This window comes from Sarcophilus harrisii, chromosome 2 (assembly GCF_902635505.1).
Source record: "Sarcophilus harrisii chromosome 2, mSarHar1.11, whole genome shotgun sequence".
Classification (NCBI taxonomy): Eukaryota; Metazoa; Chordata; class Mammalia; order Dasyuromorphia; family Dasyuridae; genus Sarcophilus; species Sarcophilus harrisii.
The window spans coordinates 350,615,089-350,641,185 of NC_045427.1; the positions used below are offsets into that span (position 1 = coordinate 350,615,089).

At 40.2% G+C, this 26,097-nt stretch overlaps 1 protein-coding gene across 4 annotated transcripts in view; it reads left to right on the top strand.

Moving 5' to 3' along the window:
• The first annotated feature begins 1,333 nt into the window (after positions 1-1,333).
• The window catches only part of PDLIM4 (PDZ and LIM domain 4), a 100,382-nt gene continuing 75,618 nt past the window's right edge, over positions 1,334-26,097 (top strand). For 2 of the 4 annotated variants that reach the window (XM_031953097.1, XM_003756489.4), the window contains exon 1: positions 1,334-1,580. In XM_031953097.1, coding sequence (XP_031808957.1) covers positions 1,371-1,580 — 210 coding nt within the window. In that variant the 5' untranslated portion in view covers positions 1,334-1,370. Of the gene's footprint in view, positions 1,581-24,440; positions 24,483-26,097 lie in introns of those variants that run through there. The other 2 variants (XM_012549808.3, XM_031953098.1) reach the window with 2 other exon arrangements.

Consider the following 26,097-nt stretch of genomic DNA (forward strand, 5'->3'; position numbering starts at 1 on the left):
CCTGACTCCATGGACCATATTGTTCATGGGATTTTCCTGGCAAAGACACTGGAGTGGATTGCCATTTCCTTCTCCAATGGAGTAAAGTAAACTGGTTAAGTGATTTGCCAAGGATCACACAGCTAGTTTTTGAGGTAGGATTTGAACTGGGTCTTCCTGACTCCAGGTCCAGCCCTCTATCCACTGAGCCACCTAGATGACTCCAATATATACATACGTATGTGTGCATGTATGTTTACTACCCTACTCTGTATTCCTGCCCTTAACCAGGAAGCTTGTGGCCAGACCATCCCTAGCCTCTTCATTTCTACTCTCCCAATTTCCCCAAGATGTCCAGAAAACTCTCAGCCACCCAAGATCCCAGAGCACTGCCTTTTGTCCCGTCGTCCTAAACTTCTCCACCTCTATTTGGAGCAGTTTGGAATCCAGTCCTTTTAATCCAGGGTGCAAAAAGTACCTATGGGAGGAAGTGGGGTGGGAAACACAATGACCCGTGGAACTCCCTAGGGAAGAGGGGATTTCCTAACCTGAAGTTTCCTGGGGAATTCCCCTTAGAATCTGGCATCAGCTCTATCTCTTGTCTTCTACACAGGATAGTCAGAATTGCGAGCTGTGGGGAGGTAGAGGGGGCAAAAGGGGAGAGGCAGCCGGATGAATAGAGCAAATAAAAGTAGCTGTCAGCTCAAAGGCCTTTAATCATCCAAATATGCCAGGCGGGAGCCGGGTGGGTTGATGAGTTAGTCACTGTCCTCTGGACTTCCTACTTTCCAAAAATGCAGACTTTCCCGGAGACTGGAAACCACTTGTTTGAGCAATGTTCATTTTAAATGGTTTCTGGATTATCTAGGTTTCGATTATCTGCACCCCTGCCCCTGAGGGCGGTGAAGCAAGGATGCCCCCGGGAGTCGCGGGTTCCTCGCGGGTACTTGGCTTTTTGGCTGGGGAATTGTGGGGTAAGAGGTGCCCAGGACTTCTTCCTAGTATTTTGTAACCTTGCGTCCCGCAGGTGGGCAACCCAGGCATCCCAGGGCTGCCATTTAGAATACCGACTAAATTAGAAGGGGTGTGTGTGTGATGGAGAAATGGGGGAGGGAGAAAGAAGTGGGTCCTGGGACAGATGAGTTGAGAGAGGTTCGGGGAGCTCTGAAACCCCGCTATCTCAGTTTGATTTCTATCCCAGCGGGAGAGGGAAATCTCCCCGAAATTTCCTGGGATTTTGTCTGACCTGTCAGAATCTGAAATCAAGGCTTTGGGAGTGACTGGCTAGGGAGGCGTTCCCTGGGCTGGAGGAAGGAGGGGGGAGAGGGAAGAGAAAGAGGAGAGAGGGAAGGAGGAGGAGGAGAGAGGGGAGGGGCTGGAGCAAGCAGGGGATGCACCGGAGCCGACCAAGGGGCCCCGGAGGCAGCAGCGGCAGCTGCGGCAGTGGCGGGATCGCGGCGGCGGCCCCTAGTGTACTGCCCCCCGGTGTCCGGGCCCCCGGAGACGCCATGCCCCACACAGTCACTCTCCAAGGCCCCTCACCATGGGGCTTCCGCCTGGTGGGCGGCAAGGACTTTAGTACCGCGCTCACCATCTCCCGGGTGAGTCCGGGGCCCGCGAGAGGGAATCCTGGGGAGGGGGATTCTAGGAGGGGGATCCCTGGGAAGGGTCCCGAGACAAAGGCACTTGCAGATCTAGCTGGGATGGGGGACGAACACAGAGCGGTGATCTGTGGCTGGGGCCGCTGTAGTGAGGGAAGGTGAAAAACTGCCAGTGTCCACCGCTGGCCCTGAGCCTCTGTCCCGAAAAAGCCTCTTCCAGGATTTCTGCCCGGTTAGCGCCTGACTGGGGGAAGGCGGCACCCGTCCGTGGTCGGTGTAACTTCTAGCTGCGGATCTTAAGGACCGCGCTGGGCGCGATGCTCCAGGCGCTCGCTGTTCCGCGCTGCGCCCCGCCCCGGAGCCAGTCGGACCCGCCAACCCTGCGGGGCCAAGGAGGTCTGCAGCCTCTGTCCCGGTCTCGGTCCTATTATAACGCCTACAGAACTCACTTTGAGTTCCCAGGCTGTGCCTTTCTGACCAAGCGTTATTGGATCAAAGGGGTCACAACTCTTTTTGGTCTTAACCAAACTAGACCCCCAGTGGAACGAAACTGTCACCCGTGGGGTCTTTGAGGTCCGGGTTCACAGGAGTACCCTCCCTAATCCCCCAAACTCCCTCCGGATTTGGCTGGACGCTTCTCCGTCTCCCTCACCACGCACCCCCCTGACCTCTCCGGGACCCCAGGGAGAAAGTGATGAGGAATGTGCCCTTGGCGAGTGAGGTCTGCCGGCAGTTTGTTTCTTGCGAAGAACAGACAGCCTTACTGACAGTGCAGTCCCCTCACACAATCAATCTTAGCTACTAGAAGAATCATAGCGCCCAACAGGGTGACTGGCCTTCTGGTGGGTGGTGGGAAGGAAACCAGAAGGGGACCTGATTCTTGAGGAAGCTGGTAGGCCGATGGGGAAACAGTGACCCTCCCCGGGGCTGCTTGTTGGGAAGAGAGAAGGGGCCAGCAGCAGCCTTGGCAACAGGTGATCATCTAATGTAAGTGGTCACTTTTCGAATATTTTCCACTGGGGAAGATGCAGAACAACACTGGGCCTACAATCCGTAGGTCCGTGCCCCGAAATCCTTTGCTACAAATTTATGTTAAGGAAATCACTTGATGTTGGGGCTTTCTTCTTCTTCCTCCCCCTCTGCAAGTTCCTCAGAGGCTGGGGCGTTTTCCCTTGTTCCCTTTTCTTTTTTGGATCTCCAGTCCCAAACACAAAATCGTGCACAATAGGTACTTAATACATTTGTGTAGGGTGGGATTCGGCTTGTTTTGGTGAAGACGATGCTGCAGCTCTACCCGTCTGGCGGGGCGAAGGGCAGTGAGAAATCTGAAGCCTCCTCTCCTGACCTGTTAAGTGAGGACAACTGCACGGAAGACGACGTCTGTCCCTCCCCCTCCTCGCAGCCCTACCCCCACCCCCACCCCCAGCTGCTCAGGAGGGCAGGAGCAGGTCACACATTTGCAGAAGGTGTTCACATCTCCATGTCAGCTCCTGTTTAATCAGCTTCACTGACCTTACGAGCTGGCAGTGGGAAGGAGGCAGTGTTTGCCTTGTTTCTGAGAGAGGCAGGGACTGGACTGTGGCCCAGAGCTGGAGATGGCTGTAGAGGCTTTGTCTTTGGGAAAATCCTGTGTCCTTGGAGCTCTGTAGGCTCCTAATCCATTGGAACAGAGGGAATAAAATGGCCCATAAAACTGCCATCAGCCTCGAGAGAAAACCCAGCTGTGAAAGGATGGAGTTTTCCTTTTTCTATAAACAGAAGATTGTTCATGAAATCTACACCGGCTGGAAGGGTAAAGGGCTCCAGGGTGCCTGAGTGAGGGTCACACAATGCAGTTTGGAAACAAGCTGCTTGTTGTGCCGGTCTTGTCTGGGCCCTTCAGCCTCCTTTAGCAGAAAGGTCTGTGGTGTAGGGGAGTAGGTTTCAAGGCAGCTGATGAAGTTTGCCTAGCTGCTCATGCAGAGTGAGCTGAGGAACACAGACATCTGTTAAAACAACACAAACTAGATATGCCCATGGGGGAGTCCTTGGCCTTCCAGGCATCAACATTTAGACTAAGAAATTTCACAGACTACTTGGGTTGGGGATGCAAGGCCTAGAGGGCTCTCACTCTGGTATGATCTTAGGAATTTGCCCCATTGGAAAGATTGCATGGGAAGAAGCTATTTCACTCTAAAAAAACATGAAAATACTTCCAAAAATCTTGTGGGATTTGGAAGCCTTCAAAATCTAGCTCAATTATCTTTAAAACTCTTGTTTTTGTTGATATTTTGTTTTTACATCATCATTTTCAAATGTATCCTTCCCTTTCAAATACCCAGCAATCAAAATTTAATATGAAAGAGATGAAACACACAGATATATAGACACAGACACATGTACCTTGTCTGGCAATATATGCAGTATTTTATATCCATTGTCCCCCACTTCTGCAACACAGAGAGGTATATTTTGCCCTTTATTTTTGTAACCAAAAAGAATGGAGATGATTTGTAAGTGTTGCATTTACTCACAGAGGAAAAAAATATCAGGCAAGTCAGGAAGGTCCAATGGTTCATAAGTAAATGAATTGATTTCAGGTAGGTAGATCTTGCATTAAAAGAAAGAATGTTCTGTGTCAGGGAGGATTCAAATGATTGAACTTATATGCAGTGGTAGAGAGAAGAGTTCTGGATAAGAAGTGGCAACTGGCTCTGACATCATTGATAAAGTAAGGCCCAGAAGGCCTCAGCCAGGTATGCCTAGGGGCCTGGAATTCCCTATCTCTGCTCCTGTGACCTTATTTTCACTACCTCCTGGATGAGCCCATTCATTATAACACTTATCTCTCATGGCAGAATGGAAATCAGTGAGAGGTTACTAAGACCAAGAGAAGGTGCATTTTCTCTACTTTTCTCAGACCAAAACTTTGTCATTATAATTACACAGCTTTGAGCTATGATCTGTTTGGTCTTTAGGTTTACAATGTTGTATACACCGTCAGAGAGTCACGGTCTCTGGGGAAACCTGAAACGGAGGGCAGGAAGCAAGCAATAGTAAAGGAGGAATGCAATATGGTTTTATGGGAAGAGCACTGAACACAGAGTACAAAGACCTGGATTCAAATCCATTTCTGTATAACTGTGCAACCTTGGTTTCTTATCTGTCAAGTGAGGGGATTGAAATTAGGTTGTTTCAAAGGTCTTGAATATTTTCTGCTCCATTTGGAATCAACAAATCCACAAAATCTTCAGCACTCTATTTTCCCCAATAGTAAGTTTAATTTAAATTGTCCTTGCCTGTATTAAAAGTAGCTTAGATCAGCCAAACACTGAGTTTATGCTTTGTGAGTTTATGCCCAGTGTAAGTGGCCATATATGGACTGAGAAATGAATAATACTTCGGGAGCTTCATTGTCCACTTCATGCTGCTCATCTGTTTCCTAAAAGAAGGATCAACACTGGAAGATTATAGGGGGAGTCACTAGCAAATGAGGCAGTTTCTAAGATCCATGCAACACTTATTTCCTTTAATACAATGTCTAATGGCAGGAGTACTCTCCAAAGGCATGTGGGCTGTGGCTTTATCGGAGGCTCCTGGTGCTGGATGTACACATGTGTTTACTGTGACCAAGCAGGGTTTAGGATTTTGGCACAGGGTGGGTGCTGCTAGACTACCAAAATAGTGAAGTGGCTCTTGAAGCAAACAATTTACTAATATTAGTGGAATGCTGAGCTTTGTCTCAGCATACAGTTACTCGGAGAGGAAGCTGGTGAGATGTTCAGGACTTTAATTGTCTCTAGGATTTCAATCGACATCAGAGGAAGCTACCCATTACACAAATGGGAAAGTGTAAATCAGCTGCTCTGGGAGCAAAGGGGAGGCTTGGCTTTTAAGTTCATCCACATGGGAGCTTTTCAGAGCTTAGACCCCGGAAGCAGGGTGTGGCCAGGATGGGAAGGTTTTGTATTTAGTCCCTCTGGTCGGATGTAGGCAATGTCAGACCCAGGCAAAATAATAGAATTTATTTAAATCTGGGACATAAACAAGAAATTTTGTAGTTCCAGTGTCTCATTGTACAGAAAAATAAATTAAAGCCAGAGAGGACAAGTGATAGGATTCATCATTCTTTTCATTTCACTTTTCCTCTCAAAAAAAAGTATTATATATGTACATTCATTTTTTTTACATATTTTCTTATAAATCATGTTGGGAGAAAAAAATGAGAATAAAAGGGAAAAATCATGAGAGAAAAAAAATAGAAGAAAAAGAGGAAAAAGTGAATATAGCATGTGTTGATTTATGTTCAGTCTCCATCATTCTCTCTCTGGATGCAGATAGTGTTTTTCATCCAAAATTTTTTTGGATTGCCTTGGAGAAGAATCAAATCTGTCATAGTTGATGATCGCACAATCTTGCTCTTACTATGTACAATGTTTTCCTGGTTCTGCTTGTTTCACTCAGCATTAGTTCATGTAAATGTTTCCAAGCCTTTCTAAAATCAACTTGTTCATCATTTCTCTCAAAACTCTTGAGGCCCTTGAAGCTAGGACCTGGTGTCTTGCTGAAAGCCGTTGCTCATATTCATGAAGGATTTGCTTCCCGTTGAATTGGCTATTCTAGGTTCCTTGATAATCTTTGGATAAGTTTGTAACTTGTGTCTGTGGGACCCAGGTGTCCCTCTCTCTTTCTGATGAGACAATCCTGTCCCATTCAAAAGTAAGTGTCCCCAGAGGAGAGCTTGGTAAAGGTTTTTAATTTAGTTTAGTTTTTTCCCTACCAGGATTTCCCATTTTTTTCAGGTGGGGAAGCTAAGGCACAATTTGGCCAAATCATTTCTCAAAAGAATGCTAGGTACAAAAAACAAAAGGAAGGTAAGAAGGTGTGACTTCCATTCCTGGTGAAAAAATATTTTATAGACTCTAATCTAAAGTGGATTTAAGTCAGTGCTAAACAAACACATTTCTTTGTTCTATTGTTCCAAGCTAACACACCAAGGCTGTCTCTTTGGCCCTGCTCCAGTGTTTCTCTAGCACAGCTTGATCCAGCCCAGGTGGATATCCTGGGCATCTGGGCCGCATCTATCTAGCATTTTGGACTTGCTTCATAAATTCATCGAAATGCTCAGCTATGGCACTTAATGTTAAGAGCTTGGAGGGCAGCTAGGAAGTGAAATGAATAGAGCAATGGATAGTGAACTTCTCCTAGAATCAGGACCCAAATCCAAGTCTACTTATTAACAGGGGTGATACTTACTAGCTGAGCAAGTCCCTTAACCCAATTGCTTAAAAAAAAGTTTGGGAGAGGCATCGGGTCATGGCTAATAAACTAGCTTTCAGAGTTTCAAAGAAGGCCTGGGTTCTATTCCTGGCTCTTACACATACTGTTTGTAATACTGCCAGCAAATAATTGAATCTCCCTTGCCTCTTTGGGCAACTTTCTAAGATTAAAAATTGCGGGACAAGTTGCCCTCTGTCCTAGTAGGAGGAATTTCTTTCCTGGGAGTCCTCTTTACAATGAAGTCATAGTTCTGGATCAAGAAAAAATACAGAGGGGAGGAAAAGCAAATATGAGCTGCCACCCAGTATTCATGTTCCCATTCTATCCTTTCTTCCTTGTTGAAAAAGCAGAAAATAAAGGACTGAAAAGAGAAAAATGAGATTGACACTCTGACAATGTCACCAGTGAGTCAGTGGCAGAACCTACACTGCCTACATTCTGTTACAGATTCTTAAAGGTTCCTAAAATCTCATTGAGTCACTGCCCTGCTGAAGAATTTTCAGGAACTCCCTAGTGCCTTTGGAATAAAACGAAAATTTCTTTAGCTTTTCATTTAAAGCCCTTCACATTCTAGGTCCAGTCTACCTTTTCAGACTTATTTCACATTGCTCCCCTTTACACACCCTTTATTATTAGCTAATAGGCCTTCTTGCTTCTCCCCAAACTCAGAATTTACTTTCCTTTAGGCCTTTTCATGAGCTGTCTCTCTCTGAACTTAAATTTCTTAGAACTTCTAGTTTCCTTCAAGTTTCCTCAATTAAGGTGCTACTTCTTACTGAAAATTTTTCATATGCCCCTAACTTTATGTGTTTTCTCTGTCATCCTTCTCACTCCCACTTAGAAGGAATTAGCTTGGTGGCTTCTTTAGGAACAATCCATAGAGTCTGGAGTCAAGAAGACCTCAATTCAAATCCAACTTCAGACACTTTTTAGCTAGCTGTATGATCCAGAAGTCATATTGAAAGGATCAAATGAGATAATTATTGTAAAGGGTTTAATACCCTTATACATAATTGGTGCTTAATACTTTTTTCCTTTCTTCTTTCTTTCCTTCTCCCCTCTCCCCTCCCTCCCTCCCTCCCTCTATTTCTCTCCTTCCTTCCTTCCTTCCTTCCTTCCTTCCTTCCTTCCTTCCTTCCTTCCTTCCTTCCTTCCTTCCTCTTTCCCTTTTCCTCTCTCCCTCCCTTCCATCCTTTCTCCTTTTTTCCTTCCTGGCAGGAATTCTTTATCAATTTATCTTTGTATCACTAGAACCTTGCATAGAGTCTTATATCTAGTTCAGAGTATCTGGACTTGGCAGCAAGAGTACTGAACTTTGCTCTAGGCTTATTTGTAACTAATTCTGGAGGTTGATCAAATATTTTATCATCAGCCTCTATGATTTTGCATGGAATTTTTCTCCCTTCTCACTTCTGCCTCTTGGTCCTCCTGACCTCCTCTGCTTCCTTGGTCCTCTGTTCAAGGCCCAGTTTAAGGACCACTTCCTTCAAAGGTTTTCTCTTTAACCAGCAATTAGTGAGAATCCCCTCTTCCCTCTAAGCACAGTATATTTCATCTGTATATTTGACAAGAATTCTTATTTTTGCCTTTCTTTCCCCAAGGCCTAGCCCAATGTTTAGCAATATAGGGCATTAGTGTTTGGTGTTTTTTGAATTTGGTTTGGTGGGTTTTTTTTCCTCAATTTTATTTTTCCAGTTACATGTAAAAATAGTTTTCAACATTCATTTTTGTAAGATTTTAAGTCCCCATTTTTCTACCTTCTTTCCTTATCTTCCCCTCATCCAAGACAGAAAACAATTTAATATAGTTAAACATATACAATCATTTTGAATACATTTACATATTTGTCATATTGTGAAAGAAAAATCAGAACAAAAGGGAAAAACCAAAGGGAAAAAAAAAGAATGAAAATACCATGCTCTGTTCCGCATTCAGTCTTTGTAGTTCTGTCTCTGAGTGCGGATGGCTTTTCCATCTCCAGTCCATGGAATTGTTCTGGATTACCAATTAATGAGAAAAGCCAAGTCTATCATAGCTGAATAACAAGATCACATAATTTTGTTATTATTGTGTGCAGTGTTTTTGGTTCTGCTCCCTTCACTCAACAAATGAAAGTTTGTTGATTGATTACCATAATGTTGGGCAAATCACTTAGGATCATAGGATCAAAAATTTAGAGCTAGAAGGGACCTTTGAGATTCTCTAAACCCTGCCTCTCTCCCCCTCCCCACATTTTACAAATAAGGAAACTGAGATGCATTGTGGTGAAGTCACTTTCCCAAAGTTATTCAGTTAACAAGTGACTGAGTCAGTATTTGAACCCAATCTTGTCTCCAAATGCAAGCTTTTCAATCAGGATGATAGATTTCTTCATTGATCAGGGGTAGAGGCCAGAGCTCTGCTAAATTATTTTGAGCTGCTGAGTCAGATAAAACTCCACCCAGAGTCCTCCATGATCAGATCTAGAAAAATCCTTGTTTTTATTCTCCTTTCATGGGCTTTCCTTGTCCCTCCACAAACCAGATTTTCATTGCTAATTCTTTTTACCAAGCAGTTTTCTGATTAAGCCAGTTCCTTTGCGGCTTCTCCAACTTCCCCATGGAATGTAAGTTTTAACATCCTGCAAGCTCCTATTTACTCACAGTCTGCACCCTGCCTGGTGGTGATGTGAAACAAAAAAATACATCACTGCCACCCCTATCAAGTTAGTGCTAACTTCAAGGAAATGGCTTTGAGGCTTGGTTTGGGGCTTTTGCCAGTCTGTGAGTCAGGGTTTCAGGTTTTCCCAAATAGCTCCTGTTAAATTTTAGCAATAATTTGTTTTCCATGGTATAGCCACCCTCAGCCACTCTTTTCCTGCCTAGATTGGTATGGGCATCCATGAGCTAACTGACTTGACTTTCAGATGAAACCAGCATTTTGTTTACAGTGGGGTGAACGTCCCAAGCTGAGACTAGAATCAGAAATGTATTAGTATGGGGAGTCTAAGGAGGGAATAGTCAGGAGGATGGGCAGTTCACATCAGAAAGCACATATTAAGTATCCACTGTGTGCAAATATGCCATTAGGCTATAGGAAAGATTCAAAGTTTAGTCAAATGTATAGCATCTCCAGTCATGAAAGACCTCTGAGAAAAAAAAGCCTTCAATTGGAGATTGTAAATGGTGGGGACACTACCTCTAAAGACAGTCCCTTTCACATTCTTCCAGTTCTAATTGTTAGGAAGTTTTTCCATCTGTGGATTTTAAAACTGCCTCCCTGAAATCTCCATCCACCCTTTGCTCCTAATTCTCTGCTCTGGGACCAAACAGAACTAGTCATATATCCATACCCATAGCCACATATATACACACATGGACTTTCTCTGCTCATGTCACAAGTGGCAAAAACATTTGCCATGAAACTGCTCCCACTAGCTTTCTGCTCCAGGGGATAAAGACAATTTTTAGTTATGGCTCTGCATGCTACCAAAGGAGGAGCAGCTAAAGCTTTTGATGAGAAGTGAAAGCTTGCTCAGAAGACACTTAGGAACTTTCTTAAACCATAAATAGTTTATACTGATTCCTATGGGTCTAATGTGGTTGCAGATATGGTTCCACATGGAATCTGCCCTTTTTCTCGGTGACTTCTGCCCTACAGAGAATTTAGTTTATTATTTGGTAGTTTTGTAACACCTGAAACGTCCCTCTAGTGCTTGGATTTGTATTTGGGGGGGAATAAGATAGAGCCAGAAGCCAGCTTAACTAAACGTCACATTTGGCCATTGTGCTCAGCTCAGGAGCTAGGAGAGTTCTTGTTAAAGGCAAAAGTGTTCCCAAGAACCTCTATATGCCACTTACATAGTATCTGCTCAAGCTTGGGACCATTGACTACAGCTGGAGACTTCCCTGTCCCCATCCCCCTTCCCTAAATACTATCTCTCATGTCTCAGCTTCCAAAGCAGAGAAGATGTATGAGTTATCTTAGTTTCTTGAAATGAAGAATTAATTTTTTTCTTCCTGATTTCAAACTAATTTGGGTAATTGAAGTTAGTAAATAAACACAGTGATATTTAAAATATAAGGAGAGTCTATATAAAAAGAGCTAAGAGACAGTCTGTGGTGGATATTGGACCAGTCTTTGAATCAGGAAAACTTGAATTCAAATCTTATATCTGACTTCTATTGGCTGAGTGACACTACAAATTATAGAATCTCTCTGTGCCCCAACTTGTTGTTTTTCATCCTTCATTCTCAAAGAAGCCCAATGACATCGTGAGAATGACCTTGACTTGCAAGTGAGTCAGATTTAAATGAGGTGGGACTATGAAACATTATCAACCTCACTCTCTCCTACAGTCATCAGAATCCAGTGGCAAGACAATAGTCAAGATGAGGAAAACCAAAAAAATTCCTGACTTTAACCTCACAAATTAATAAAGTCATCTTTGTTGCACAAGCTCCTTCATCTTTATCTAATTATTTCCATGTCATTCTGAAAGAATGAGATACTTCAGGAATTAATCTTACACATATGACAAATTCAAGCTATAATTTAACTCTTGCTTAGATTGTGAACTGACTACAAATTCAGGTAAAAAAGCAAGATCTTTTCCATTTGCAATTTAATACAATAATTCAGATATCTTAGTATTAACCTAATATTTATTGCGGAAGGGGAACTTGCACTGTTCCCCTTCCCTGATAAAGGAAATTTGCAATAAGAGGAAGAAGCAGGAATATCGTCATAATAGCATCAAAAGTGATCTTCTAGGTTCACATCGAGAATGACTAGATACAGAATAACAAAGTTAAAAAGCATCCTTAACTGTTTGAATTCCCAGTTTTTTTGTGTGTTTTATGGAAATGCGATTATTTTTCCCCCACAGCATGATCAGTAAGTTTATGTATTAGCTGTTATCTAAGTCCACATGCTAAGGTATCTGAGTCCGCATGCTAGAGAGTGCAAACAGCATTATAGCATGTGTTGAAGCTTGTGAGATGTCATGGAGGCAAACTTTCAAACAGAAAATAGGATTGTACTCTCACAACAGATAAGAGTCATAGTTTAGTTTCTGGAACAGCCAGTCTTACAATGTTACAAAGTTCCACTTCCATTTATAGGGTACCAAAGTCAGTCTCAGGATTTAATCAGGTGAGAAACATTCCTATTCAAAAGTAATTAGCACAATGGGGAAACTGAGCCAGGAAAAATTTACCATGCCATGCCAGGATTGTCCTTTTAGCTTTTCCCAGGCATTAGCACCTGTAATAATTGTTTCCAAAATGCCCTCCTTCAGGGCAGCATGTGGCATTTCCCTTGAATGGGAGACTATTAACTTCATGACAATGCAAACTATCACACTTGAAATTAAACTCAGAATAATATCAGATCATCTCATGCTCCAAATTACTTTAAGGCCACTTTTTCAGCATATTACCAGTCTATATTGGGGCAGAAAATTTCCATAGGGATAGGGATAAAATCCCAGTCCAGTGGCAAGACAATAGACAAGATGAGGAAAACCAAAGTGGTTCCTGACTTTAACCTCAGAAATTACAGAAATTAATAAATTCATCTTTTTGTATAGGTTCCTTCATTTTTGTCTAATTATTTCCATATCATTCTGCAAGAATGGTACTTCAGGAACTTAAGGCTTTTTATCAAAACAATGTTTATTAGGAATATAACTCAAGAATAAGATAGAAATTTTTTTTTAATAATTCAAGGTCCGATTTAAATCAACAAATGTTGTGCCAGAGCACCTTCTATGTAAGACCCTGTGTAGGGTAGAGGAGATACAAAAAGGAAAACAAGTCTTTATTCACAAGGAGCTAACAGTAGTTGTTTGAGATATGGGAGTATATACATGTCACCAAGTAACTGTGATACAAGAGTGAAGGAAATGCAAATAAGGTGTCAAACAATGTACAATAAAAAATTAGCAGAGAAATAGATCACTTTTATCTGGGAAATTTGGAGGACATAGGTATGGGAAATTAGGAATGATTTCCTGTAGAAGATGACACTTCAGTTGATCCATGAGGACTTTTTTTTATAGTTTACAACTCACATGTTACACATGCTGTTATATATCATTTAGAAATTCCCTTTGAAAAATAATAATTGATACTCTTTTTTTTTGGCCAATTGATTAGTCTAAAAAGACATCTTCTAGAGTTGACTTTTAAAGAAGTTTAACCAGAGTACCAATCCTGTGCTCACAGATGGTCAGATGCTGGATCAAAAGGGGGAATGAAATTCTCCTTTTCTGTAAGCCAGCTTCACTCAGTTTATTTTACTTGTACACGCTGAACAGGAAGTTGTTTGTTTTCTCTCTGTAGTAGACAGTGTATGAATTTCTCTTCAGGGATTTTGCCTCATTTTCCAAAGATGAATCCTCTGACTTAATGCCAAGGCTACTTAACTCCAGACTTCTCACTTTCTCCTTTGTAAGTGAGAATAGAACTAAACAGCTCCCTTCACTTCAGGGTTCATTGATCTAGTCCTCCCTTCTCTTATTCACTCTATTCAGAGTCAGCATACCCCATACTAATGCAGTCCCTTTCCTCTCTGGGGAGCCATTTCTCAGTGTAGTGTGGTGATTGGGAGCTGAAACTATGACACTGATGAACTCACAGTGATAAGGGGGAAAATGGAGTTTTATTCCAACCTTCTTCCCAGACCTTGAACCAGTGGGCAAGGAAACTCTATACTTGGTGTTTTCCAAGGTGGGGGGGGGGGCGGTTATAGGATCATAGATACGTAGTTGGAAGAAATCTTGACATATTCTAGCCCCCAGTTTCTTAAACTGTGGTTCACAACCTCAAAAAAGATCCCATAACTGAATGTAGGGTTATGAAATCATGATTATTATCAATAAATGTTTGATTTGCATTTCTATTTTATATATCTATATGCCCAAGGTTACATAAAAATTTCTTGGGCAAAAAGAGATCATGAGTGGAAAATGTCTAAGAAGCCCTGATCTAGCCCAACCCCTTCATCTTATACAGGAAAAAAATGAGACCTAGAGAACATTGTCCTACGATTACCAAAAGGGCATTTGAACTCGGTGATATAACTAGTGAATTGTCATGGGACTTATCCCTAGAAAGAGAAACAATGGGAATGGAGGGCAAGGACATGGTATTCCCTAATTCACTAGCTATTCACAAATTTTCCTGGTCAATCTTATCAACCACCAACCAATCTATAGTATTTACCCAGTACTCATTAGGTACAAGGCACAACATTTACTTTTGCTGTAGGAATGAAGAAATCAAGAATTCAGGGCACACCTTCAGAGTCTACATTTATCTGCCTTTTCCGGGGGGAGGGAAATACATTTAAATGCATTTTAGTTGGATGGTCATTTAATATTGAAAAATGTACTTCGAAAGCATAGATTTGAGATCCAACATAATTATTTCTCTTCCAAAGTCCACATCATTTTATCCACTTTCCTGCAAGATGTTCTCTATTGAACTGCTTTCCTAACAATGAAATGCATTTTAGACAAATGGAGTCCTTGGTGAATTCCTGAAAGGATGAAAAATAGAAGATGACTGATAAATTTTTGTTGGAATTCAACTGAATTCTGGAACTCAGAGTGAAAGTACTCTGGTAAAGATTAAAAACAAAACAAACAAAAAACCTGACCTTTTTTTTTTTTTTTTTAAACCATAATGATGCAATTGTGGGCTCTGATGAAATCACACTCAACCCTTTCATTTTACAGAGGAGAAAACTGAGTACTCTGGAAGAATGACTTGCCTAAGAATACAAAGATAGTATATGTCAAAGGTAGAATGTGAAACTACATCCTCTGATACAAGCCAGTGGCATTTTCCCTGTTCCATACTGCCTCGTAAAATGCCTTTAGCGACATCAAATAGTCTTGGGGAATATTGGTGCCTTGGGCTATCAATGTTTTTTAGGCCTTCTATCTCCCAGTCCTCTGAATGTTCAGTTGTGTCTGATTATCATCCTAGCTCTTCATTCCAACCCTATTGTCTTCCTGGAAACTACAGAGTAAAATATTGATTTCTTCCCACATTATTTTCTCTAAACTTTAAATTCTTTAAAACTTCTGTTTATTGCCATTTTTGTGGCTCTCATAGCTTCCAGGCCTAGATGATTTTAGCATTAAGAATATAGTTTCAGTAACCCCAGGATTCTAGAGACTGAAGAAGCAGTATTTTATTCCTAAGCACCTACCAGCTGTGATACATAATGGAAAGAAGAGAGGAAGAAAGGATGAAAAGAAAGAAAGAAAGAAGGGATGGAAAGAAAAGGAAGAAAGAAAGGAAAGAAAAAAGGAAGGAGAAAAGGAAAAAAGGAAAGGAGGGGGACAGAGAGAAAAGAAGGGAGAAAACAATTATTAAAAACCTACTACATTCCAGACTACTCCCATCCCTTTATAAATATTACCTCATTTGATCCTCACAACCCTGAGAGATAAATGCTACTATTACTGTATATTATAGTTGATGTTTCTTCAGTGGAGACAGAAAATGGTTACATGATTGCTCAGGATCATAATGCTGGTAAATGGCTGAGGCTGGGTCTTCCCATCCACTGGGCCATCTGGTTGTCTAATGATGGTCACCGACCTCCTTATGCCCCTTGTTATTGGACCATTTTTGGCTTCTGGACCCAGATTTGTATATACCCTTTGAGATTTGTTCATGAGCCCTAGAATGAAGTTCAAGCTCTGCCTATCCCAGATCTCTAATGAAAATTAATCCAATGACACCATTGAATTATGTGGATTAAAATGGAATTGTCATTGTAAAAAGACAGCATGGAGACTCCTGTTGCATGTATGGCTGGCCTCTCTGTACTCCCTCCCTTTGCTGCCTTAGAACAAGACAGTCTCATTAGAGTCATAAAGTAGTGGATATTGAATTGAAAAGAACTTCAAAGATCAGATGGTTCAAGTTCTTCATTTTGTAGAGGGAAAAAAAAAAGAGGTACAATGTCTCAAGGACTGACCCACAGTCACAGAGTCAGAATTTGATTCCAAGCCCTTCAACCTCAAAATACAGTGTTGTTTTCCATTGTACCCTTGGTGAAGAGTGAGTTCGTCCTAATGTCAGAGAGTAGAAATGCAGTTATTCTGACACATCATCCATCTAATTATTTAAAAAATACCTTTTTATTCAAGATCACTAAGAACCTGGGAGCATGAGGATTGAGCAGAACCCAGGAATTTTGAAGAGTATTTGTAATAGGGATTCTCAGGGCAAGGAGCTGTAGTTCAGAAATCTGCAAAGAAGAATTATTGATTTTCAAAGTGTGTTGTCCTTGGGTGAGACCCTTTTATCAGACAAAATACTTTCTAATCTGTGACCTGAACCACAGTGGAGCCAAAATGAACCCCTGCCTCATTTAACTATGTTTACTCTATTTGAGAGCTTCAACCTCCCTCTATCACTAATGTTTGGAGTTCCTTTTTTATACCTTTTTAAAATTCACCTTATGGACTTTCCATGGCAGCCCAGAGGGGGAGGTGCTGGGAGGAAGAAGCACTGATTACTTTATTTTATGAATTAGAATATTCTCAGGGGAGAGGATTCAGTTCCCCACGACAACCTTACCTGGCCATTAGCTCATCCTCCCAGAGGTTTGTCAGCCTGCTTCAGAGGCTAATCTGGGTTGAGTTGTGGCTTGTCCTCTCTCCCTGTGTGGGCTCATGATGAGTGTTTTGATTTTAAATAATCTTCCTCATGAAAGGTTCCCCTATTATAAGGATAGGCCCAGCAAGCTGTGGTATAGCTGCTGAGGGAAGCAAGACTTATTAAGTTTCAGACTCTAAGAGACAAATGTTCCTTGTAAAGGGACTGACGACAAGGCACGGCAGAACACAGATAAGATGCTGACAATTTATCTTCGGACCTGTTCACAGAGTTCCTTGTTTATTTTATTAAATCATGGGTAACAAGAGCCAGGCTGATGGGAGCAGACACAGCGAGGGCCTTGCCTTTAAACTAGAGACCTCTAAAGGCAATCTCTCCCCATGTCCTCCTTCCACCCCCTCCCCCCCCCCCCCCACATCATCCAGAACTCCAGAAGAAAATGTGTTCTGTTTCAGGGACAAATAGTTAAGATGACCCAATCCACACTTTAGCAACTGCAGCCAGCCCCTGGGGAGAGACCCATTCATAATGCCTTCCTGCTCTGAAGGGAGGAAAAGGTAGGTAACAAAAATCAGAGCTGAGAGAACATGATTAAGGAAGAAATAGAAAGAATGAGTGAGAATGAATATATATATATATGCATATATATGTGTATGTATATATATATGCATATATATATGTGTATGTATATATATATATATACATATATATATATATATATATATATATATACACTTAACATTCAGAAAGTTTACTAAATCCAGTTATTATTGGCTATATAAACAGAGGAAAGTTCATCCAAGGTGGATCAGGATGGAATTTGTTGGGAGGTACTTGAACCTCGGAAACCCTGGCCCTGGTAACCTCATGTTCACCTCCAAATATTTGGCTTCTTTTCCTTTGCAATGGAAAGCACAGGGAGGAGTACAAATGTGCCAGGAAGCGATTGCTGGGGGAAAAATATAAGAAATGTTGTCTTGATGCTTTTAAAAAAAAATCATTGCTGTTATTTCCCAATTCCACACCTCTGTCAAAAATTAAAAATGAAAGAACAGTCCTTTGCAACAAAGTTAAGCAAAATGTACCAATCTTGACTTCTGTAAAGCCTCATCTAAAAATTTCAGCTTTGGAAGAAGCCTTTCCCTAGCTTTCATATTGCTAGTGCCCTCTCAAGGCCAAGTGCCAAGGGAAAAAACAAATTAGTAAGAGATTGCAACTATAGAGAAGTTGGGAGAATTTAAGTGAACACTAAGCAGACATTCATTAGTTTGAATATCTGGGCCTAAATGAAATATATTCCAAGATACTGAAAGAGCTTGGGATATAATGACTGAATCATTATTGCCTTTGAAAAACCATGGAGAATATGACAATTGCTGTCACCTGATAGATAAGATCAGATTCCTAATTTTCCAAAAAGAGAAGATGATATGAATGTACAAAGTATGAGACACTAAACTTGACTATAATTCCTGGCAAAATCCTAGAGCATATTGTTGGGTTTTTATTTTCATTTTTTAGCTAATAAGCATTTAATTTTCTCTTTCAGACCCCTTCAATTAAAAAAAAAAAGAGAACTTCAGGTAACAAGCATAAGCAAACTAAGCATTCTCATAGAATCCATGTTCAAAAATGTTTGTCACATAGAAGTTATTATTAAAAGCATGTTTTATGAGCATCTCAAAAAAGGAATGATGTAAAAATTGGTCTTGGCAAAAACTATCTCATTTATTTCTCTTGAGTTAGGGATGCTAGTTACATCAATAGATAAGGAAATGTAGAAAATAGTTTACCTAGCACCTGACAAAGTCTTTTATCTTGTCGCTGTTGACAAAGTGAATTGTGGGCCTATTACGGTGTTTTGGTATTGTTTGACTGACTGAAAGGAGTAGTCATTGTTGGGTCATTCACCTTGGAGAGAGGTTTCTAGAGAAGGGCTTAAGGATCTGTCCTTGGCTCTGTTCTGTTTTAACATTCTTATCAGTAACTTGGATGAAGGCAGAGAGAGCATGTTTATCAAATTTGCAGCTGACACTGAATTAGGATCCAATGCTAACACAGTGAATCATGAGATCCAAAATGACAGTCTAGGACATTAGCATAAGCTTAAGGAGATGAAATTTAATAGAGATTAATCAATCAGTAATAAGTACCTACTAACCACAGAAAAAGCATAGTAAAAAGTTCTCAGCCTTTAGGCTTACAGGTTAGCTCAGGGAGACCATATGTCTATATATGGATATTTACAAAATAAATACAATGTCCTTTGAAGGGAAAGGCATTAGTAGCTGGGGTAACCAGAAAAGACTTTATGTGGAAAGTGGTACTTGAAGTAAGCCTTAAAGGAAGCTACCCATATTCTAAGAGGGGATGATGAGAAGAGAATGATATCAGGCCTGGGGGCAATCATTATAAAATCATAGAGATGGGAAATGGGGTGCTAAGTGTAAGGAGCAGCAAGAAGTCTAGCTTGACTAAACTGTGTGAAAGAGAGTAATGTTTAAAAGGCTGAAATAGTTAGTTGGAGCCATATTATTAAGGGCTTTACATGATAAACAGAAGAGTTTATATTTGATCTTAGAGGTAACATAGACCCATTAGAGTTTATTGAGTAAATGAGTGACGTAACCAGATTTGTGTATAAGGAAAATTACTTTGACAGTTGTATTAAGGATGGATTTGAGAAGGTAGATACTGGAGGGAGAAAGAGAATCCAGTTAGGAAGCAAATACAGTAGAACAGGTGCGAGGTAATAAAGGCCTGAGAGATATGATGGTAGAAATGTTGAGACTATATGCAGTAAGGGTGATTGAGGATGACATGAAGATTATGAACCTATGGAATTAGAAATATGATGATTCCCTTGACTGAGAAAGGAAAAGGTCTGAGAGAAGAGATAATGAGTTCTGTTTTGGACATGTTGAGTTTGAGAGGATATTCAATTCAAAATATCCAATAGGCAATGTTCTATACTTGGACTCAGGAAAAATAAAACCCCGACAATTTCATGTTTTCTTGCCAAGATAATTACCTGAACAGAAGGCAGGCACTGTCCAGTTTTCACATACTTAGTCCAGGGAAATCCTGAATAATGGCCAAGAAATCCAATGAGAAAACTAAAATAAGTGATTTCTTCCACCTCAAAACTGAATAAAAAGTCAGTCAGAAGCTCAAGGGCAATAGGAAAGGTCATTAAGTCATTAAGACTTAGTGTCTAGATGTAGCAAATACAAAAGACCCCATGAGGGTCAGAGGGTTGAAAGTAGGGTGGAGAAAGCCCCTGGGCATGGCCACAGTTATCTTGATTCCAGAAAGTACAATGCTTCAGTGCTCAGACCCAGATAGTTCAGGCACTCTGGATATTGAGGTCTTTAATTTTCTGTTCTAAGACACCAAAGAGGGCCCTAAAATTCCATTTTTGAAGCCTCAAAGATCCAGCAAAGCCTAAGCCCATGAAGTGGTGGTCAGCACAAGAATCCTCGAGATTTGAGGCAGGGCTAAGCATCCTGTCCAAAAGTACAGCAGGAGGAGAAGGAGGAGTCTGGCTCTGATACGAATGCTCCAGTTCAGGAACTCAAGCTGGAAAGATGAGTCAATCAAAGAAAAATACTGAGCAATATCAGAAATTATTGCAAACTTACCTTCATAATAACTGTAAGCAAAGAAGAAAAAAAGTATTTTCTAGAAGAACTATATATATACCTAGAAGAAAAGAAGCAAGAGATAACAGATACAATAAATTCTCTGGAGGAAATGGAAAAAAAGAAAAAGTAGCTTAGAAAATAAAATGGAGGCTTAGCAATAAGTAATTTTCCCCAAAAGGTAGTCATTTAAACATTGTTAACGATGTTTAGAAGAGAATAGAGGAAAGTTTAGAAGGAAGTACAAACAAGAAAGTATTTTGTGGGAATATTTTATATGTTTCAAAGAAAATAAGGGAATGTAAAGTTGATTGAATCTCAGTTTCATGTGGAATCTTCCTTGTGTTCTGCTAGGCATATGGAAATACTTTTTTGGTATTTGAGCTTAAAATACCAAATGAAAAGAAAAGAAAAAGCAAAAAAAAAATTTCATAAGTTCAAGATGGTGATAGAATGGCTAGAATATTAAAATAGAAAGATCTGAACGATCTAATAGTCATTTGCTGAATCTAGCTCATACTGGCTGGAGGCTGATTGTAAAATTTTCACTGTGACCATTTATACCTCAGGGATCAGCAAAACTACAGATCAGGGCTTGATTTATTATTTTGTTGGTTGTTTAGAGTTAAGAAAACTATGATCAAAATGTTAAGAAAGATAAAACTTTAAAGTGTGTCATGTGCATTTTTTCTCTAAAGAGCTGATTGTTAAATATTTATCAGCATATCTCTGATTGTAAACTTAATATGAATCAAAAAACAACAAAGCAGCCAAAAAACACTATTCAAAATTTAAATTTCATTAAAATAGGTAGATATCCAAAGGAGGTAGGCTTTAGTCCAGGTGAACTTGGTCTTGGTTAGGCCATTTCTGGAGTAAGAAACGTGTTAAATTCTAAACAATACATATTAGGAAGGATATTGGCCAAGTAGTATATGTTCAGAGGCGGCCTATTAGTATTATGAGGGAACTAGAGACTTGGTCTTATTCATACATGTGAGACGTTTAGTACAAAAAAGATGCCCTTGAAATATCCTCAGACTTGGTTACAGATTTCCTTGTTTACTTTATTAAATCATGGATTAACACCAGCTGAGCTGGTGGAGCAGCCATAAATGCCATACTAGGGAGACACTTTCTCCCAGATGTGTGTGTGTATGTCTGCTGAGTGCCTGGAGGGCACAAGGAGAGGAAAGTAGCTAATTTTAAAGTAACTAAATGACATGTGAAAGGAGAATTAGAGCCTTTCAGCTGGTCACTATTAGTGACCTAATCACCTAGGAACAATGGGGTGGTAATTGCTAAGAGACAGACTTAGATTAGATATAAGAAGAGAAAAAACCTTTCTCAGAGGTCTTCAGGTAGATATGATACAGCCACTTGTGGGGAAAGCTATGTTAGACAGTCTTCATCCAGGTACAGGTGGATAGGTGATGGAAGTGCTTTCAGTCTATGATTTTGTGTTTTACAGCTGAGCAGGTACAGGCAAGGGATTGGCACAGTTGGCAAAGCTATTTCTGCTTGTCTCTCAAATTCCCCGATTTTCTTTTTTTTAATTTTAATATTTTATTTTCCCTCAATTATATACAAAAGCATTTTTAGCATTGTTTTAAAATTGTTCGAGTTCCAAATTCTCTCTCTTCCCATATTGAGAAAGCAAGCAATTTGATATAGGTTACTCATGTCCTGTTTCTCTTTTCAACATTCCTTTCCGTGACTTCATATCTGTACCATCACTCTAGGATTCTCATATTAACAATCCTATCCAAGATGAGGAAAGTGTCTAATAAACTCACACTGCCCAGTATCTAGTACTAGGACTAGGTACATCCTCTGGGTCAGAAAGGCTGAATTATTTTTAAAATTTGATTTCTGTTTATATCTTTTGTTTTTATACTACTCTCATTTTCAAATATCTCTCTTCCTCCCTCACCTGATGGACCATCCTATTGTATAATAATTTTAAAAGAAACATTTAGAGAGGATATTGTTTACAGAAAAGATGATGTAATGGTGAAAATTCAGACATTTTGATTGAGTAAGCATCATGGTCATAATTGAAACTCTGAGTGAAGGACCATGAAACTCCTGCTGACACCACATTATGCTATTTTTGACTTTTCTATCAGAAGAGAAATACTTTTTAGTTGGAATAAGTAGTGAAAAGTTGGAAAGGTTTAGAAAAATAAAGCTGGCCTTTTTTGTAACCAAAGTTTCCCTTTCCCTTGCCTCCCCCATTTTTCCATAAAGGAAGATTTGAAACAAACCTCTTAATTTAAGAAGGCTGTGATCAGGAATACCCTCACCTATCCCCTCCTCCATAAGTAGCTAGGTCCAGTGTCTCCTTTCCAGGGAGCTAGCCTAAGTGCTGGGACAATTGAGGCTCCTGCCCATTCTCCAAAACTTTCTAGCGTAGTAGGTCCTGCCAGAGTTTGTTCTACTGTGACAAAGCCCAGAGTCACCTTTACACAACTTGACATAGTTAAAGGAATGTATAGAAAACTCCATATTAGTAGTATAGACTTTTAAATAAATGCTTTGGGTCTTCAGAAGGAGATATTATTTTTAGCTTGAGATCATCAAGTAAAGCTTTATGGAAAAGGTAGGATTAGAACTGAGCTTTGAAGGAAAATCTGAAGGGGAGGGAAAGTGTGATACAGCAATGATGTGTGAGTCATTATGGGAAGTCAAAGTTCTGGCCTTCCATTGAAGGGTTTGGGAGCTGAGGAAATACACCCAAGGGACAGTTATAGAACTGTGAGAGCAGTTGTACTGTTCACAGTTAATAGATAGAGGCTTAGGGATGATATTTCCCATTCCTTTCCTAGCCCTTAAATCCACTGGTCTAGGGCTGGTTTTGGCTCTGTCTCTTCATCTCAGTTTCCCCCTTTGTAAAATGAGAGAGTTGAACTATTTAGCCTCCAAGGTCTTTTTCAACTAGTCCTATGATTCTTGCAGAATTAGACTTGGGGCTAAGCCATACCTGAGGATTGATTCAGATTAGCCACAATTTAACATTGATGGGGTCTACATTATAGTAAGAGTTGCCCTACTGTAGTTAGTGTCCTAGGAAAAGCTGGACATCCTGTTTAGTTCTCTTTTCTCACATCGTTTGGTATATTCTCAATTCTTACTTGAATAGATATTCACAACATCCTTATGATCTAGGCAATTGTTTGGTAAATGAGGAAACTGAAGCACAGATAGAAAGTTGGGATCATTTGGAGAGCCTGTGACATAATAGAAGTCCACTTACTGGATCAAATAGAGACAAAAATAAGGACTCTACCCAATAAGAAGACTCCATGGACCTCAAAGGATGATGTTCTAGTCCTCATCTCTCCCCAATAACTAGCTGGAGGAGCTTCTCTCTCCTGTTCCTAGAAAAGTAAAGCATCTCAGATTTAGATGTGGAAAGAGACCTCACTAGCCAATGGGGTCATTCTCTATTTTACAGATGAAAAAAACTCTCAGGAGATTCAGTGACTTGTCCAAGGTGACACATATAGCCTATTGAGCATCAATGACCCTATGGTGTGGATATTGCCAGTTCTCTCAATGTGTCAAGAACTATGCATTCACTTCTTTGGGGTACAAGTGTGTACATATGCATGTGTATGTGTGTATATTTGTGTGTATGAACAGGCTCTGCAAGTTTTCCAGCTCAGGTCCTGAGTTGAGATAGAGAAGAAAGGGAGAGAGGATGGAGGAACAGCCAACAGTTTTGCGTTCAACTCCTGTCTCTACTGTCAATTATGTGGCTCTGGGCAAGTTGTTTCCTTCTGTCCTTCAGTTTCTTTATCTATAAAATGAAAGAGTTGAATCAAATGAGTTCTGATGTCCATTCTAGTTCTAAATCTAAAGTTCTATAGGTTTAGAAGAAAAATCCCCTATTCTGCTAAGGTCCTTGCAGTCAGAAGTTCAGGGTCTGTGACTCTGGCACTATGGATTCCCCATCATTCTATATCTCACTTCCTTTACCTGGCTGCTTGAAGACATATAAGCTCCTGCCCTTCACTGCCAGTTGACTACATCATGGACCAAACCCCCATCTCCCAGACTTGCCTTGCTTCCCTGAACTAACAGCAGCATCTGTCACAATGGAAGAGCCAAAAACATCTAGAGCAAGTTTTTGACAGCCATTGTCAAAAGTCACTTTGAGATGGGCCTGCCCCCATTTTCTAAGAGGTCAAGCTTCTACACCTTATATCCTACAATCTGGCTAAGGTTAGAATCCTCACCCAGATAAAGGGAAATAAAAGATCACCATATTAAGAGCTGGAGGAAGATTCAAAGATCATTTAGTCCAGTGTTCCCTATGAAGAAGCTGAGCCTTAGAGAGATCATGACTTTTCATGGTCAGAGAGAAATATCTTCTCAAGGTAACACAAAATAAATGGCAGAGTTGGCATTTGGGTCTCACAATTCCAACTTTAGCAGGAAAGTTTATCACTCTTTCCTCTGTACCACCACACTTCTGCTGGAAAAATCATGAAATGAGTTGTGTTCACAGGGGATAACTGATCTATATCCTTCTGCTTTGTGAGATTGCATAACTTCTCACTCTATGATTAGTTATTAAAGAAAAATGTATTACCAGGGAAGAGAAGGAACATGTTCACTACATAGTCTTAATGCCCTTATTTTCCACATGGGGAAACTGAATTCTATTTTTTTTTTTAATTTTTTTTTATTTAATAGCCTTATATTTACAGGATATATACATAGGTAACTTTACAGCATTAACAATTGCCAAACCTCTTGTTCCAATTTTTCACCTCTTACCCCCCCACCCCCTCCCCTAAATGTCAGGATGACCAGTAGATGTTAAAATATATTAAAATATAACTTAGATACACAATAAGTATACATGACCAAAACATTATTTTGCTGTACAAAAAGAATCAGACTCTGAATTATTGTACAATTAGCTTGTGAAGGAAATAAAAAATGCAGGTGTGCATAACTGTAGGGATTGGGAATTCAATGTAATGGTTTTTAGTCATCTCCCAGAGTTCTTTTTCTGGGTATAGCTAGTTCAGTTCATTACTGCTCCATTAGAAATGATTTGGTTGATCTCGTTGCTGAGGATGGCCTGATCCATCAGAACTGGTCATCATCTAGTATTGTTGTAGAAGTATATAATGATCTCCTGGTCCTGCTCATTTCACTCAGCATCAGTTAGTGTAAGTCTCTCCAGGCCTTTCTGAAATCATCCTGTTGCTCATTTCTTACAGAACAGTAATATTCCATAATTTTCATATACCACAATTTATTCAGCCATTCTCCAACTGATGGACATCCATTCAGTTTCCAGTTTCTAGCCACTACAAAAAGGGCTGCCACAAACATTCGTGCACATACAGGTCCCTTTCCCTTCTTTATAATCTCTTTGGGATATAATCCCAGTAGTAACACTGCTGGATCAAAGGGTATGCACAGTTTGATAACTTTTTGAGCATAGATCCAAACTACTCTCCAAAATGGTTGGATTGTTCACAACTCCACCAACAATGAATCAATGTCCCAGTTTTCCCACATCCCCTCCAACAATCATCATTATTTTTCCTGTCATCTTAGCCAATCTGACAGGTGTGTAGTGGTATCTTAGAGTTGTCTTAATTTGCATTTCTCTGATTAATAATGACTTGGAGCATCTTTTCATATGACTAGAAATAGTTTCAATTTCTTCATCTGAGAATTGTCTGTTCATATCCTTTGACCATTTTTCAATTGGAGAATGGCTTGATTTTTATAAATTAGAGTTAATTCTCTATATATTTTGGAAATGAGGCCTTTATCAGAACCTTTGACTGTAAAAATATTTTCCCAGTTTATTGCTTCCCTTCTAATCTTGTCTGCATTAGTTTTGTTTGTACAAAAACTTTTCAGTTTAGGTATAATCGAAATTTTCTATTTTGTGATCAGTAATGATCTCTAGTTCTGCTTTGGTCATAAAGACCTTCCCCTTCCACAGGTCTGAGAGGTAAACTATCC